Source organism: Bombina bombina, chromosome 8 (genome assembly GCF_027579735.1).
Source record: "Bombina bombina isolate aBomBom1 chromosome 8, aBomBom1.pri, whole genome shotgun sequence".
In the NCBI taxonomy this organism is placed as follows: domain Eukaryota; kingdom Metazoa; phylum Chordata; class Amphibia; order Anura; family Bombinatoridae; genus Bombina; species Bombina bombina.
In genome coordinates this window covers 144,375,062-144,391,922 of record NC_069506.1, presented here as the reverse complement: position 1 = coordinate 144,391,922, position 16,861 = coordinate 144,375,062, and the positions used below count along the sequence as shown (strand labels likewise).

Sequence of the window (16,861 nt, the reverse complement as noted above, 5' to 3'; positions counted from 1 at the left end):
TTTAAAATAACAGAAGATGAAATGGGGTTCAAAGTTACGTTCTGAATCATGAAAGTTTAATGTTGACTTGCCTACGTCCTTAAAGGGCCATGATACCCAAATGTTGAAAGACTTGAAAGTGATGCAGCATAGCTGTAAAAAGCTGACTAGAAAATATCACCTGAACATCTATGTAAAAACAAAAATAGGACATTTTGAGGTAAAATATCTTCTAAGTATTAAAACCCTATTGCAAAGGACTTTAAGTAGCAAAACAGTATGTCTGTCCCGGGACAGGCAAGGGAGTGAGCTTTGTGCACACATGTTATTTCCCTATTCAGTTTAAGGAAGTTTACTATGAAATCTCATGAGAGAAGTCAAATCTCATGAGATCGTAGTAGAAAAGTTCATGACCTCAGCACTGTTGATGCTGATTGGCTGCAGTTAATTTCTCCATTTTTTATTTTTTAACTGCAGCTGAAGTATAACTTTTACACAGCACTTACTCTGCTGAGCTGAGGAAATTTGTGAGGTAAAAATATATTTTTTTACATAGAGATGTTCAAGAGATTTTCCTGGCAGCATTTTACAGTTCTACTGCATCAGTTTTAAGTGATTTAGCATACGAGTATTATGTCCCTAAATTACTCCATATGATTCAAAATGTCCAATATCCAATTTATTGTATAAATTCTGATGTCCCAGTGTTTAACAATATCTTAAACAGATACTTGCATAGCAATATTGTGATAGATATATATATATATATATATATATATATATATATATATATATAAAACACTTCTGAAATGTCTTAATTTCTAGATAAACTCTTTACTACTCACCAAAAAGACTCTTCAGTACCCAATTCTTATTCTATTAATACTCAGCTGCATTTTTATTGGTTTTAAGAATTCTAGTTAAATAGCATTATACCATCAGTTGACAACTAATTAACCCATATATTTTCTATATTTCCCTGAAATTCTAACACTACGTACTTCAAACTTGTTTGTACACTGGTGAAGTCAAAGCCCTTTAAATTGCAGTATATTTTGAATACAGGCATATGTTACTACTGATTGTAGCTAAAAGGAAGGCCTTGCTTGGTTTCAGATTACATTATGTATCGTTTTATTCCCTCTTTCTAGAGTGAAACAAAAACCAATTGGTGCTTTATACATATCAAAAAGGAAATGCTTGTGTAGACACATTGGATCCTTGATTGCAGCGTCCACAGCTTAACTGAAGGGCAAATATTTTCATGAGTTATTTTTCTCATTTTAAAATATCCTCTAAAAGGCAACAAAGAAAAAAAAATGACTGTCCTTTTAAATCAATATCTAATAGGGTATCACAAAGATCAAAAAGTAACACACACTGCTCTAGAGCAAAATACTAATATAACTAGAAAATGGGTCACTTCTCAAATTTATATACATAGAAGTAAAAGTATTGAGGTTTACAATATGGCAGCAATAGAAATTAAAGCCAACTTAAAACTGGTGAGCAGAGTAAAACCAAATACCTCAGTGATGCCAAAAGGAATATTTCCAACATAAAGACGACGGGCTTGTCTGGTCATCTGACTGCCAACAACAGGTACGGGGGTGGGAGTTACAGCCAATCCATCCGGTGTCATCGTTGGAAGGAGAGCTGTAGCAGGAATCTGCCCTGCAGCTGTTGAGACAAAATTAATTGCTTGAGAGTTCAAACTAGTGGCCCTCATGGTCTTCAACTATTGCATTGGTTTTGGAGGAGGCTTTTAGTAATGCTTTTCCTCTAGTTACAAGCACATAATGTCTTAAAACAGAGTAGAATACTACATTTTTTTATTTTTAGAGAGTGTGAAGCTTCACAAAATACTTTTAAATCCTTATGGTTAGATGGCATGGCAGATAATATCCCAACAGCAGACTTACCTTGCATGGCTTTATACTGTATTGGTGTGATATGCTCAAAACCAGGAGGGGGGACATCCCAGTATTTGCGAATCTTCTTTTTCTTCTCATGTCTTGGGGAGCGGCTAAATGTTTAAAGGGAAGAGGTTGGAAAAATTGTTTTCAATGTACAGTTATTCATTCAGGGGATGCTCATGGAAATCTGAGTTCTACACAGTCCATGCAGTGAACTGAATGCCGTTTTAGTGCATTAATATAATAACTAATGTTTAACAGAAGATAACCGATCAGCTAATCTAAAAATACCTCAGAACAGATGCATATCCCTAACAGCTTTAAGGAGGTGCATGGTAAACATTACAATTCAATGGTAGAACAAATGTTTCCCTTGAGATCTGTTTCAACTATTAGGTATTCTGTAATATTTGATTTAACCCATTAACCCAATAGGACATTTACATACATCTGAGCTGCTGGAAGCACCAGCAGTCTTGACTTTAAAGTCACAGCAAAGAGCTGGAGTTCCTGAGCTGTGTGTGTGTGTGTGTGTGTGTGTGTGTGTGTGTGTGTATCACCTTCTGTAACGATCATCTGCTGGTGCGAGAGAAACTGGGAGGCGGTCCTGCAGCGGAGGGGTAGGGTGAGATGACCCTACAGTACTGCAGAAAAATAAATAAAAAGGGTGAGGGAGGGATGGGGGAGCTACGCTACAGAGGAGAGGAAAAAAAAAAAAAAAGCTAAACTGCATGCTGGCAAGACTGTCTGCCAGTAGCAAAGATTGTGGTGACCAGAGGTTAAGGGAGGGATCAGGTAGGAAAGTAATCTACACTAAATCTAAAAATTAACCATACAAGCTACCTGAGTAACCCTTTAATTGCCGTGAAGATGTGGTGCGCAGCTGCAATTAGTGGCATTACCAAAAAGCAATGTCAAAGCCATGCATGTCTGCGATTTCTGAACAAAGGGTACCCCAGAGAAGCTTTTACAATCATTTGTACTATGATTGCACAAGCTGTATGTAAATAATTTCAGTAGGAAGCCCAATGTTTGTGTAAAAGTTTTTTTTGTTTTTGTTTTTAAATAAAAAAATAAAAAAAATGTGTTTGTATTTGGTGGTCAAATGGCAGCATGAAATATACCAAAGTGGGCCTGGATCAAACCTATATATCAAAAATGCTAAAAATTATCCGGTATTTTTGTCAAGTTCTTCTCTGAAAGTCCAGATTGCGAAGAGGTTAAAGGGACAGTCAAGTCCAAAAACAAAAATACTCACGATTCAAATAGGACATTCAAATAGTAATGTTAAACAACTTTCCAATTTACTTATCACCAAGTTTGCTTTGTTCACTTGGTATTCTTAGTTGAAAGCTAAATTCATATGCTAATTTTAGACCTTGAAAACCGCCTCTAATCCAAATGCATTTTGATAGTTTGTCCCCACTAGAGGGCATTAGTTCACATGTTTCATATAGAAAACATTGAGCTCATGCACGTGAATTTACCATGGAGACAGCTTTGATTGGCTAAAATGCAAGTCTGTCAAAAGAACTGAAATAAGGGGGCAGTCTGCTAAAGGCTTAGATACAAGGTAATCACGGAGGTAAAACGTGTATAATTATAACTGTTGGTTATGCAAAACTGGGGAATTGGTAATTAAGGGATTATCTATCTTTTAAAACAAATCCTGGTGTTGACTGTCCCTTTAAGCAACATTTGAAATAGGGGCACATAGCATTAAAATATTGATTTCAAGGCGATCAACATTCTTAAAGGGACAGTAAGGTCCAAATTAAACTTGCATGATTCAGATATGGCGTGTAATTTTATGCAACTTTTCAATTTACTTTTATCAAAGTTGCTTTGTTTTCTTGGAATTCTTAGCATAAATTTGCATATGAGCCTAACTATGTTTAGCTTTCAAAGCCCTTGAATGCTGCTTCTTATCTGAATGCATTTGACAAAATTTTCACAGCTAGAGAGCATTTGTTATCTATAAGACACACAAACTTTGTAATCACCCCCCATAGAGTTATTGTGCCTGAAACGCAAGTGTCAAAAGAACCGACATCAGGGGGCAGTCTGCAGAGGCTTAAATACAAGGGAATCAAAAAGGTAAAAGTATATTAATACAACCATGTTTGTTATGCAAAACTAGGGAATGGTAAATAAAGGGATTATCTAGCTTTTTAAAACATGTATGGTGTTTACTGTCCCTTTAAATTACATAGAATTTTTTTTTCCTATAACAAAAAGTTGCCTTCAAAAAAGGGAACAATTTGAATTTAACAAAGTTGGTATATGTTCTGCAAAATCCCCCCACCCCCGAATATACAACACAACCACCAACATTTTCTGCTTTAACTAATTAGGTCAAATTATTCACTGAGTAGGACCCCAATGTACAATGAAATGAGAAAAGCTTAGATATACAAAACATGTTACTGTACCTGCGCCGCCTCCTGTCCCTAGAGCCACTGCGTTGTTCTCTTGCTCTCCTATCTCTACTGCGGCTTCGACGTTTTCGCTCACGACTTCTAGAGCGACTATGACTGCGTTTTCTGTGGCGATTCTCTTTATCACGCTCTTAAAGTAGAAAACACATAAGCCAAGAATAAAAATGGTGCAACCTTTTGAAAAGTGAGTGTTTTCATAGTGAACACACAGCTGGTCTTAAAAAGAGCAACAACAGAAGTCTAAATTTGTCAAGAGCAATGTCACTGACTTATTTATCAGACGGGCTTCTGATTGTTACAAGAGTGGAACAAACTGCAAGACAACACTTAGCATGTCTACTTACAAGTTCTTTCAGCAGGATGCGCAAACACGTGTGCAATCCAACACAACTCTTTAGTGAAAGCCTCACGCAAAAGTAGTGATTTTATCCAGGGCTAGACAAACCCAGGTAGCTACTGGCTCCTAGAATGTTACCACCAACTACTAAATTTACAGGTTAGTCTCCATATATCAATATACAATTACCTCTGTCTGGCTCGTATATATTTCTCATCCCCTAATTTAACCCCTTGAGTAATGTAACCCCTTAATCTTTATCTGAGCTGCGGGTGTTTAAAAATAATTCTAAATAGAATCCCCATTGTATAAAAAAATAAATTAAAAAAAATGCTTTAAGGGACACTCAAGTCAAAATTTCAAATTGCATGCTCTCTGAATAATGAAAGTTTAACTTTCCAATTTACTTCGATTAACAAAATATGCAGTTTTTTTATATTTAAACTTTGAGTCACAAGCTCCTACTGAGCATGTGCAAGAATTCCCAGAATAAGCGTGTATGCATGTGTGATTGGCTGCTGGCTGTCACATGGTACAGGGGGATGGAGACAATTTTTTAAATTGTCAGAAAAAAATAAAAATCTACTACTCATTTGAAGTTCAGACTAAGTGCTATTGCATTGTCTTGTTATCTTGCATTTGTATTGTGCATGCTTTAGCTGCAAGAAGCCTCTAAAAATCACTTGTTTTCCTCACTCAAAGGTTGGAGTTTTAAAGTGACATTAAAGTGAAGGTCAATTTGGATGAATTAGTGCCCGTTTTTTAATAAACCTATATATAAAAAAAAAAAGGGCACTTTAATTCATCAAAATTGACATTTCACTTTTTTCTTCAAAAACGTAACTTTTAATCCTGACAGCTGCTGCAGCGCTTCCTCCGCTCGTCGCAAGCCCTCTTCACAGGTCCAAAATGACGAATCTGGCTTCCTCCAATCACTGTGTTGCATGATTCCCCCCCCCCGGGAAAGCCGTGATTGAAGGAAGCTGGATTCGTCATTTCTGACATAAGAAGAGGCTTCCGACAGACAGAGGAAGCGCTGGAGTGGCTTTCAGGATTAAAGAGGCAAGTTTTTGAAGAAAGGGAGTGAAATGCCAATTTTGATGAATTAAAGTGCCCTTGTTTTAATAGGTTTATTAAAAACCGGGAACCAATTCATCCAAATTGACCTTCACTTTAAAGACATTGTATTATACATTTTTCTTCTGTTTACAGAGACACTCAATCAAAATTAAGATCTCATTCAGATAGAGCATACCATTTTAAACAACTTTCAAATTTACTTCTATTAACAAAATGTGCACATACTTTTTATATTTAAATATTTTGAGTCACCAGCTCCTACTGAGCATGTGCAAGAATAAGTGTATGCATTTGTGAATGGCTGATGGCTGTCACATGGTATGTATGCATTTGCGATTGGCTGATGGCTGTCACAATTGTCAGAAAAAAAATGGAAAAAAAAATCTACTACTCATTTGAAGTTCAGACTAAGTGCTACTGCATTGGTTTGTTATCTTACATTTGTTGATTATGCACATCTGTGTTGACTGGTCATTTAAGTTTCTAAAGATCAATTTTACCTGCTGTGGTATTAAATAGCTTTCAAAATAGCCAATATATATATTTTTAAAAAATAAGTGTAACAGCATTTTTTTTAAACAAACATATTGATGGCTGTAAATGGTTTGCAAGGTCCATAGAAAAGGAAACTTCATAAAGGAAAGCCTAAAAAAAAAATTCAGTGCAATACATCAATGTCATGCAATGGAAGCAATGAAACATTTGTCAGATATAATCCAGCTCTGAGATACATAAGCATTTGGTTAAACCCACTGGCACAAGCAGGATCAGATTTCTTCAAATTTAAAATTTTATACAAGCTTAAAGGGATAGGAAAGTAAATTAAACTTGCATGATTCAGATAGAGCATGTAATTTTATGCAACTTAAATTCACTTCTATTTTCAAATGTGCTTTGTTCTTTTGGTATCCTTTGTTGAAAAGGAACACATACACTAGTAGGAGCTGGCTGCCAATTGGTGCCTGCACACATTTGTCTTTTGTGATTGGCTAACTAGATGTGTTCATTCAACAAAAGGATAAGAGAATAAAGCAAATTTGATAACGGCAGTAAATTCTAAAGTTGTATCCAAATCATGAAAGAAAATGTTGGGGTTTCCCGGTCCCTTTAAAAAAAGGGACAAAATTATTAACTAACAAGTTTCTAAATATATAATGCAGCCAAAGCTCACCTGCAAAATGGTTTATTTTTTTAACCCCTTTAATTCAGGCATAGTTTTGTTTGCAGCAAGCTCCCCCTGGACATTTCCATACATGGAAGGTGCTATACAGGCCATAGCTATGGCAGAATGCACTTGTGCAGTGTCACATGACACCTGACTAAAGCATTGCACAGTATAATGCTGAAGCTTTCACAAAGCATGTGACAGTATCCCCATGGAAACAAGCTAGCCTCTTCGCAAAAACCAATAGCATTATCCGATGTCCCTCAAACCACCACCCCCCCTTACTTGCATAGGTAATTATTCTTACGTGCACACTGTTACATGATATATCAGGATTTGGAATAAGACACTGATAATGTAAATAAAGGAGCACAGCACCAGAGGATCATACTCGTTGAAAAAGTGGTGTGTAAATCAGTGAAACGTGCATAGGTTTCTAGACTAAATCACTGAGAAGGGTTAGGATGAAGGAGAAGTGGACAGAGTTGTTTTGGACTCTAGTTATATGTCCGTGAACCACCTGTGTTTGGGTGCTTATACCCCAAATGGGTGTTAAGCCTATATTTTAATATAATTTGAAGGGGGGGGGGGAGGAATCTGATCCTAAAATGTGCCAGTAGGTATATCAAAACACTTCTGTATCTCAGAGCTGGAGCTGTGACGAATGCTAGTACTGAATTGATTCTACTGGACGACATTGTTGATTCACAGCATCAAACTATGAGATTTCTTTTTTGAGGCTTTCCCTTATGAAGAGTTTCCAGGAACTTTATGGACATTGACAACCCTTTACATCAACTAATATAAGTATTTTTAAACAGTGGTGTATACATGATTCCACTTATTTTATTGTTATAATTCACACTTATTTGAAACTATAAAAATCACAAAGTTTGTTATAATTTGTTTATTTTATGCCAATTTATCTTTATTTTGACATTTGAAACAGTTGCTTTTGTAACACCTTCGTCAATGACAAATTTATAAACTGCAATATTGGCTACAGAAAAGCTTTAACATGTAGCATATACCTCCAATGGAGGGTGGGATAAGTCTAGCCCAACTGAAACCATTAAAGGACCACTAAATAAAGCAGAATGAAAACACTGAAAGAATAGTGAAAACGCAATAGACCTTACTTTGAAATGAGCAGTAGAATATGACTCAGAGCATACAATTTTAAAATATTTTCCATAGGGATGCACCGAAATTTCGGCCGCAGAAAGTTTCGGCCGAAAATAGCATTTTTTGTTATTTCGGTTTTCGTTTTTTTTGCCTTTTATTTTCGGCAAAATTATTGTGTAGCATATTTTAAATTTGATGCCAGCCTAAAGCTGCTGTTTGAGTTCATTACTTGACTTACTTTGCATATAATAGTTTTCTAGGACTATACTTTATTTTGATAATTGGTAACAAAAAAAAAAATGGTTAAATCTGATTCTGTTACACAGAACTAAATAAAGAATACTAGCGATGCACCAAAATTTGGGCTGCCGAAAATGTGCAATTCCAATTTCGACCCAAAGAGGACCAAAATGGCTAAAAATGTACAGCCCTCCCCTGTTCTATTGAGTTACATGTCTATCCTTAGCATAAGGTGAGCAGCACAGCACTGGCATGGTACACAGAGCGCACACATAAGTACCATGACATGATATTTGGTTTCCTTCTCTCCTGGTTTCAAAGTTCTGAATAGTGAATACAAATATCAAAGGAGGATAAGTAACATGTTTATAAACACTTGATATTATCAGAAACAGCCCTAAGCACACACAGTGAATATCTTTAAGCCTTATATACAGTGCTCATACATCAGCCTCTTGTGCGTAGACATTCTATTCGCCTGAGGCAAATATGCATGCACACTTTATAAGCCCCAAGTTTGCACACAGTTGGTACAAATTAGCACCCACCGGACGGTGTATACAAAAAAAGCACAGTAACTTTCTATAACCACCTTGCACGTAAGGTTGTAGCTAAGTCCAGTGGTCCTGGTGATAGGTGACAGACAGACTCCATTTGGGGCTCCGGACATATAATCTGACGAGTCAGTGTGAGACCCGAACCAGGCGGAGATACGATGAGACGATCAGGTGCAGCCACGCTCATCGCACGGATAACTACACCCAAAAACAAAACATGTTCCCCTTGTATTGTTGTCTGGCTATAACCACGCTCTCCCTTAGAGCTCCAGTTTCACTGCAGATCACGCCCTACTGTACAAGTGACCATGTCCATTTGTTGGACCTTTCCCGCCTACAAGCTCTCTCAGCTACACACACACACTGTAGTTAAAAAAGAAAAAAACAATTTCGGTTTCGGCCAGGATCATCCTGAAATTTCGGTATCGGTCCAGAATTTTCATTTCGGTGCATCCCTAATTTTCCAATTAACTTCTATTATCAATTTTTGGTCTCTTTGTAACCTTTTAAAGAAAAATGCACTACTGGGAGCTAGCTGAATACATCCGTAAGCCAACAAGAGGCATATATGTGCAACCACAAATTAGCAGCTAGCTCCAGGCTTTACGGCATTAGGCAGTGCTATACAAATAAATAATTCTCCTTAAAACAGCTCTGCAATGTGCTTTAATGATAGGAGAACAGTGTCACCCCCACAGGATTCATATCCCAAGCTTATCAGTACTTTACACATCAATTCCACAACGTATAAACCAATTAATATCTGTCCCTAATTGGCTTCTGCAGAAGAGGTTAAAAATAAAATACACAAGAGGCTTTTCATGGTTCTGTCCCTGAACAACTGTTAAAGCAACCCAAAAGTTATGCTAACAATTTTTTTTTTTAAATGCAGTTTAAAGTGCTTATAAAACCAAACACCATACATTTTTCAGTCTCAAACTGTCCATAAGAGATACATTAAACAGGATATAGAGATACACACACACGACTATAGATTTTGCAAAACCCTGTGAGCTGCGCTAAGTGCTTTAAAAAAAAATAAAAAAAAATAAAAAATTTGGGCACTGCCATGCCACCTAGGTTTCCCTTATCTAATCTCCCGATACAAATATTGCATGTATGAGGTTGTAACAATGTTTAATGTCCCTTAAAGGGACAGTAAACCAAAAAAATAATGTTATACAATTCTGCACATAGTGCAGAATTATATAACATTATATTAGTGCTATCGTTATAAAACCTGATATTCCCTTTTAATTTTTTTAAAATATGACAGTTTTTCAGACCCGCTCTCTGTGCTCTTCTGGTCAGACAGCAGAAGCGAGCTGCACTTAGTGTTATGGCGCAATCGGGCAGGGCTGTGACTATACAGCTGGCCCGATACGCTGTGTAATAAAAACAGACGCTCAGAAGAGCACAGAGAGCGGTTCTGAAAAACTGTCATATTAAAAAAGGGAATATAAGGTTTTATAAAGATAGCACTAATATGTTATATAATTCTGCACTATGTGCAGAATTATATAACATTATTTTTTAGGTTTAGTGACACTTTAAGTGCTTTAATCAAAGCTATTAGCGATTTTATTTTTTGTAATACAATTACAGCATACTCAACATTGTACCACTGCCCCACACCATAAATGCCCTGCATTACAGTCGTTTCCAAACTTACTGAGCATAAGAATATTCAAGGAACTTTAAATACAAAATATTACATACTCATATGCATAAAATGAAACTACAGTAAAAGTCTGAATTTCAAATGAACAGTAGATTTTTTTTCTGTCAAGATTCAAAGCCTCTTCCATTTTCCTGCCCATGTAATGTGACAAACATGTATATACTGTAAACTTTTGCACACTCAGTAAGAATAGTGCATACTAAGACCCATGAATGGTTAATTTTAACTTGTGTCTTTTTAAACGGATTGTTAAAACTACAATAGCATGGTTACTATTCACAATGTTATGGTTTCTCCTCCTGTGCCTGCAGTGCTCTTCAGAGCCATCTTATTTTAACCACTTACAGGGGGGTGGGGGGCTGTTAGTCAATCCACTGTTAAGACCCAAAAAGCTCTGTATTAGAATAAAAAATATAAAAACACACACAAACCTGGCAACCTAACGATCCGCTGTCTTTCTTTACTATTTCAAAGTAATGGCAATCCACCTATCGCTAATATATCTTACGTGGAATACATTTGTGAACGCGCGCATGATTACAGAGTATGCTATTGAAGTGGACCTATGGCTCCTGCTCCGACACATGCACAGTAATAATCAGATAGGAAGCTGCTCTGAAGAGACATCAGCAAGCATCAGTAGGAAGAAAAGTAGGTGTGCCAGGAATTTCATGTGGGCTGAAGAAAAAAGGCTCTATAAAAATGTCCATATTTAATATGTCAAGTGGTTGGAGAAGTACAGGCCACTAACAGTACTATTAAAAGTAAGAATACATACAAAAAATTTTAAAGAAATAAATATGAGGTTCAAATGTTAAGATAAAACTGGACACGGACAGATTGAGTATTTGTAAATGTACTAACCCTTTAAGGTGATTTAGCACTGATTCAACTTGGTTACTATTGCAAAGAAGAATTTCCCCATCATGATTGCTTATGCAAAACTGATAATCCACCTTTTGAAAAGCATGCAATACCCTAGAACAGGGGATGGGGAACCTTGACCACCCAGATGTTTCAGAACTACATTTCCCATGATTCTCACCTGGACTTCAGAGTGCATAAGCATCATGGGTAATGTAGTTCTGCTCTAGAAGCTTAGGGGAGGGAGGTAAAAGTAAACAAAAGCTGCCAATTTTGATGCTCAAGTGCCCGGTTTTTAATAATTCGAGAGGGGGAAGAGTCGTGGTTGGAGGATAACTGATCCATCATGTCGACGTCAGAAATGGCATGCGACTACTGGGGGAAGCTGGAGCGGCTGTCAAGTTTAAAAGGCAAGTATTTTTTCACAACATGAGTGAAATGTACATTGATAAATTAAAGTGTCCCTGTTTTTAATCGGATTTTTAAAAACTGGGCACTTAAGCATCAAAATTTACATTCACTTTAAAGTATAAACCCAAGCCTCCCTGGGAGAAAGTGAAACATCTTTTAGATGTACAGTATTTTAGAACAAAAGGCTGCAAAATAAATAATGAATGTATATTGTTATGTAACGTTTCACTTTTAATAAGGAAACATTTTAGGGGTTGTTGAAATGTCAATTTTAATGACCTTTAAAGGGACACTCAGGTAAAATTGCATTTTAATGATTCAGATACAGCATGTAATTTTAAACAACTTTCCAATTTACTTCTATAAAAAAAAAAAAAAAAGTGCAGTCTTTTATATTTACACTTTGAGTCACCCAGCTCCTACTGAGCATGTGCAAGGATTCACAGACTATACGTATATGCATTTGTGATTGGCTGATTTCTATCACATGGTACAGGGGGAGTGGAAATATACATAAGTGAAATTTGTAAAAATAAAATAAAAAAAATCTACTACTTATTTGAATTTCACAGTAAATGCTATTGTATTGTCTTGCATATCTACTGTGTTTACTGGTCCTTTAACTGTCCATTTAAAGAGATACTAAACCCAATTTTTTTTCTTTCAGGATTCAGATAGAGCATGCAATTTTAAGCAACTTTCTAATCTACGATCATCATTTTTTCTTAGTTCTCTTGCTATCTTTATTTAAAAAGCAGGAATGTGACGCATAGGAGCCAGACCATTTTTGGTTGAGCACCTGGGTTATGCTTGCTGATTGGTGGGTAAATGTAAACCTCTGATAAGCAAGCACTACCCATGGTGCTGAACCTAAAAAATGGGCTTGCTGCTAAGATTTACATTCCTTCTTTTAAAATAAAGATAGCAAGAGAACGAAGAAAAATTGATGAGTGAATTAGAAAGTTGAATGCTCTATCTGAATCATAAAAGAAAAAATGTGGGTTCAATGTCCCTTAAAGGCAATTTCAAAAAGCATGATACTTTGCACTAACTCAGACATGAAACCAAAATTCTCTTTCACTATTTAGATAGAAAATGGTATGCTCTAATTTACTTCCATTATCAAATTTTCTTTGTTCTCTTGGTATCTTGTTGAAAAGCAGGGATTGTGCACGTGTCTGGAGCACTATAGGACAGCAGTAGTGCTCTACACCAGTGTTTCTCAACCACGGTCCTCAAGTACCCCACAAGAGGCCAGGTTCATTTACAGCTGAACCATTGCACAGTTGATGTAATCAGCTGATCAGTAACCATGGTTACTAACCTGCTCTCACCCATCAGCTGATTACTTTACCTGTGCACTGGTTCAACTATATATGAAAAATAGGCCTGTTGGGTACGAGGACCGCAGGTGAGAAACACTGATCTACACAACTATTTTGTATGCTCTGTCTGAACAACAAATACGTTGTGGTCATATCCCTTTAATGTAGTTGATTGAAATGTCCCTGTAATACCATAGATGTGTGCACTCTATTTAAGAATGCTTTGGAGGGGGAAAGACACCTCAATACCAAATGAGTACCTGTGCATTTCAAGTTTGGTAAGAATGTCCCTTTAAACCCTTGCTCCAATCAGATGTAGGATCTACATCATACGGTAAATAGCACACATTACCGCATAACGAAGACCTATGTCCAACGTTCAGGCTGCCCATGCAGTTTGGTTGCCACTTGGCTGCTCTTGGGCTGCAGGCATCTGTCTGCATATGCTGAGCATGATTGGTTCTACCTTACCATATGAAGGCAGATTGCAAGATAGTTACAGTGAAACTGTCACTCTCTGTAATCATCATCCGTTAGAAGGTGTAGGAGGGAAGGCAGTGGCAGAAGGACCCTACAGAATTTTTTGGAGAGAGGAGAGCTATACTACAGAAAAGGTGTGTGTGTGGGGGGGGGGGGGGTCAGGTGGCTCCTACATAACTATTGCAGGGAAGGGGGACGACACACTTCAGGGAAGAAAAAAAAAAAGACAAAAAACAAAACAACCGTCTGCCAGTACCTAAGATGGTGATAAGGTGTGTGTGTTTGAGGGGGGGGGGGGGGGGCACACACAAAACCTTTATATTTATAGGAGCCGGTCTATTTTTGGTTCAGCACATGAGTCGCACTTTGATTGGTTGCTACATTTACCCACAAATCAGCAGGTGCTACCCAGGTTCTGAACCAAAAATGGACCGGTTCCTTACATTCCTGCTTTTTCAAAAAAGATAGCAAGAGAACGAAGATACACATTAGAAAGACGATACTTTGAAGGGATACTAAACGCAAATTTTTTTTCCATGATTCAGAAAGAGCATGCAATTTTAGGCAGCTTTCTAATTTACTCCAATTATCAATTTCTTAGTTATCTTGCAATCTTTATTTGAAAAGCAAGAATGTAAGCTTAGGAGACTGATGATTTTTGGTTCAGCATCTGAGTTGTGTTTGCTGATTGTCTAAATGTAGCCAATCGGCAAGAGCTATCCAGGGTTCTGAATCAAAAATGGACCGGCTCCTTAGTTCTTGCATTTCAAATAAAGATAGCAAAGAATTAATCATAAAAAATTGAGTGTGTCCCCCTTTAACCCTTCACTGACATTAATTTCAGATGTGTGGTGTGCAGCCTAATTACCAAAATGCAATGGCAAGGCCATGCATGCCTGCTATTTCTGAACAAAGTGGGTCTCAAACTTTTACAACCATTTGTGTTTTTACTGCACAAGTGGTATGTAAGTTTCAGTGAATAACACAAAGTTGGATTTTTTTTTTTTTTTATGTATGATCGCATTTGGTGGCCTGAAATATACCAAAATGGGCCTTGATCAATACCTTGAGTTAAATTGCTTAAAACAGTTTTGATAGGTAAATAAAATTAAAACACCCACCTAAACAAGACTACTATTTGTTTAAATAGAGTGAGCGCACAAAATGTCAAAAAATAAAAATCAGGGTACTGAAGGTGTCTAACATCAATGCATTTCAATATAAGCATTTTTGTAATAAACTTATACTAGCAAAATTGTTTCTAAAAAGTTAGTTATTTTAGTGGGAGCTTGTGCACATGAAGCATATCTATGCACTAGTATTTTAAGTTGGGACTTAAACAGCTAGAAGTGGCTTATATCATGTACAGCAAATCATTGTCAAGTTACACAATACAAGGTGCTGCTCTCTAAACAGGAATAGTTTAAAATGGTGAGGCATGGAGCATCTCATGCACTAAGGTTTCACTAAACTATATATTTTATTAGACATGTTTTCTGTCAACACAAAACAAACAAAACAACTTTCTATATAAAACAAATGCAGCACCATAAATTTCTGTATTGGTTTGAATGTCCCCTTAAAGGGTAATTTAAACACTTTAAGATGGTAATATAAAATGAGAAACTACATACACACATGTATGTATACATACACAATTCAGCAATATACTTCCATTATGTTGTCCCCTTTTCCTACAATTCCATTATGAAATTGTAAGCTTTTCAGTTTCAGTTAGAAATGGGAGTGCAGACCGCTTATATTCCACACACTCATTGGTTGCTCATTCTAGCGACCTTTGAGTAACTGTCCCTAATTGGCCACAGCAGAGAAGGTAACCTAAGTTACAACATGGCAGCTCCCTTTGTCTTATAGACACTAAAACTTTACACTTTAATTTGTCAATATTTAAAGAGCTAAAGAAACTAAAAATGATCTACGTGCTAGCAGACTAAACATTTCTTTCAATGCATCATTCTACCCATCATTTAGGGTTTAATGCCCCTTTAGAAAAAGCAATATAAGTATTTTTCAGTTGAAAACCAGGTTGTGTTCTGTTTTACAAAGCGATCAGGTTTGGAATGGCAGAATTTCGTTCTACGAAATTCGTTAGTAGATCCCGCACTTTAAAAGAAAAAAAAAAAAAAAAAAAAAAAAAACTTAAGCGCGGCCATTAATTTGAGGACCTTTAGACGCGATACAGCGCGTTATTTACCGCTCAATATCTGTATATTCAAACTCTAATTCAGTTATAGCTACTAATAGAAAAGGTTAGGCGATGTTGATCTACAGCGTTAACAAAAAGCCGTGTTTAACCCTCGTATTAGACAATGAAAGGCCGATTCCGCTCAGAACGCTTAACGGTAACCAACCGTAATATAAAGATAACTAAAAAAAGCGCTACTCAATACGCCGCACGAATGCTGGGGAAAAAATATAATCCAGTCGCTGAGGTAACGAGGACGCAGTGACTAAATAAAAAAAACGATAAATAATCGCTTTACAGACACGAGGCCCAGCACAGGCCGCAGTCAAGCTTCCATGATGTGGGCCTGCGTGATGCCGGAGCTCCGCCCCGTCTCTCCGGTAGGCCCCAACCGCGCACATTCTTCCATTTAACCGTATCTGAGGCTGTGGAGGGTAAACCTAACAGACTACAACGTACCTTGTTTGTTTTCGTTCAGCTGCCGCTCAAACTCGTCGAAATCCGACATGCTGGCAGCGTTTAGAGTGATGGCGGCGCCAGCTCGCACTCCCTTCTCGTGCTCTTGTTCTCTTTGGGAGGAAGGAGAGGCTGCTGGCAGTCAGGCTATTAGCCAAGAGCTTCGTCTCTTTCCGGAAATGGAAGGCGGAGTTTAGAGAATCACTTCGGTTCTTTTCGGCTACGGGGATAGGCACTTCGGCTTCCGCTCGGAAATAGCGATTCTAGAATAAATGGAAGGCAGAAAGACTTTTTGACAACTATGTTCCACTAATTAGATCGAGGAGTTGCTAAATAATTCAGCCAATCAATAATGAACTCGGAACGATCTGGCTGAACAGTGAGTTTATGGATTTCCACCCAATCAGAATTAGTCGCTTGACCGCTTATCCAATAGGAATTACGTTACCGAATATATAGCCAATAAGAACCATTTTAATAAAAACAACCATTCAACGTTAGTCGATGCGTCATAAAGCGGGGACCCTAGTTTGTTACGTGCAATTAATGCGATTAAACGCAAACAAGAAAAGGCGGATTTTTATTGTTCTAGTTTCTAGTC

At 37.2% G+C, this 16,861-nt stretch overlaps 1 protein-coding gene across 4 annotated transcripts in view; it reads right to left on the bottom strand.

The window, feature by feature from the left end:
• The window catches only part of U2AF2 (U2 small nuclear RNA auxiliary factor 2), a 36,544-nt gene extending 19,901 nt beyond the window's left edge, over positions 1 to 16,643 (bottom strand). The window contains exons 1-5 of one of the 4 annotated variants that reach the window (XM_053690615.1): positions 16,264 to 16,643; positions 4,328 to 4,463; positions 2,456 to 2,539; positions 1,902 to 2,005; positions 1,508 to 1,659 (exon numbers count right to left, since the gene is read on the bottom strand). In XM_053690615.1, the coding sequence (XP_053546590.1) occupies positions 1,508 to 1,659; positions 1,902 to 2,005; positions 2,456 to 2,539; positions 4,328 to 4,463; positions 16,264 to 16,312 (525 nt within the window). In that variant the 5' untranslated portion in view covers positions 16,313 to 16,643. The remainder of the gene's footprint in view (positions 1 to 1,507; positions 1,660 to 1,901; positions 2,006 to 2,455; positions 2,540 to 4,327; positions 4,464 to 16,263) is intronic. The other 3 variants (XM_053690614.1, XM_053690618.1, XM_053690616.1) reach the window with 3 other exon arrangements.
• Positions 16,644 to 16,861: the final 218 nt, after the last annotated feature.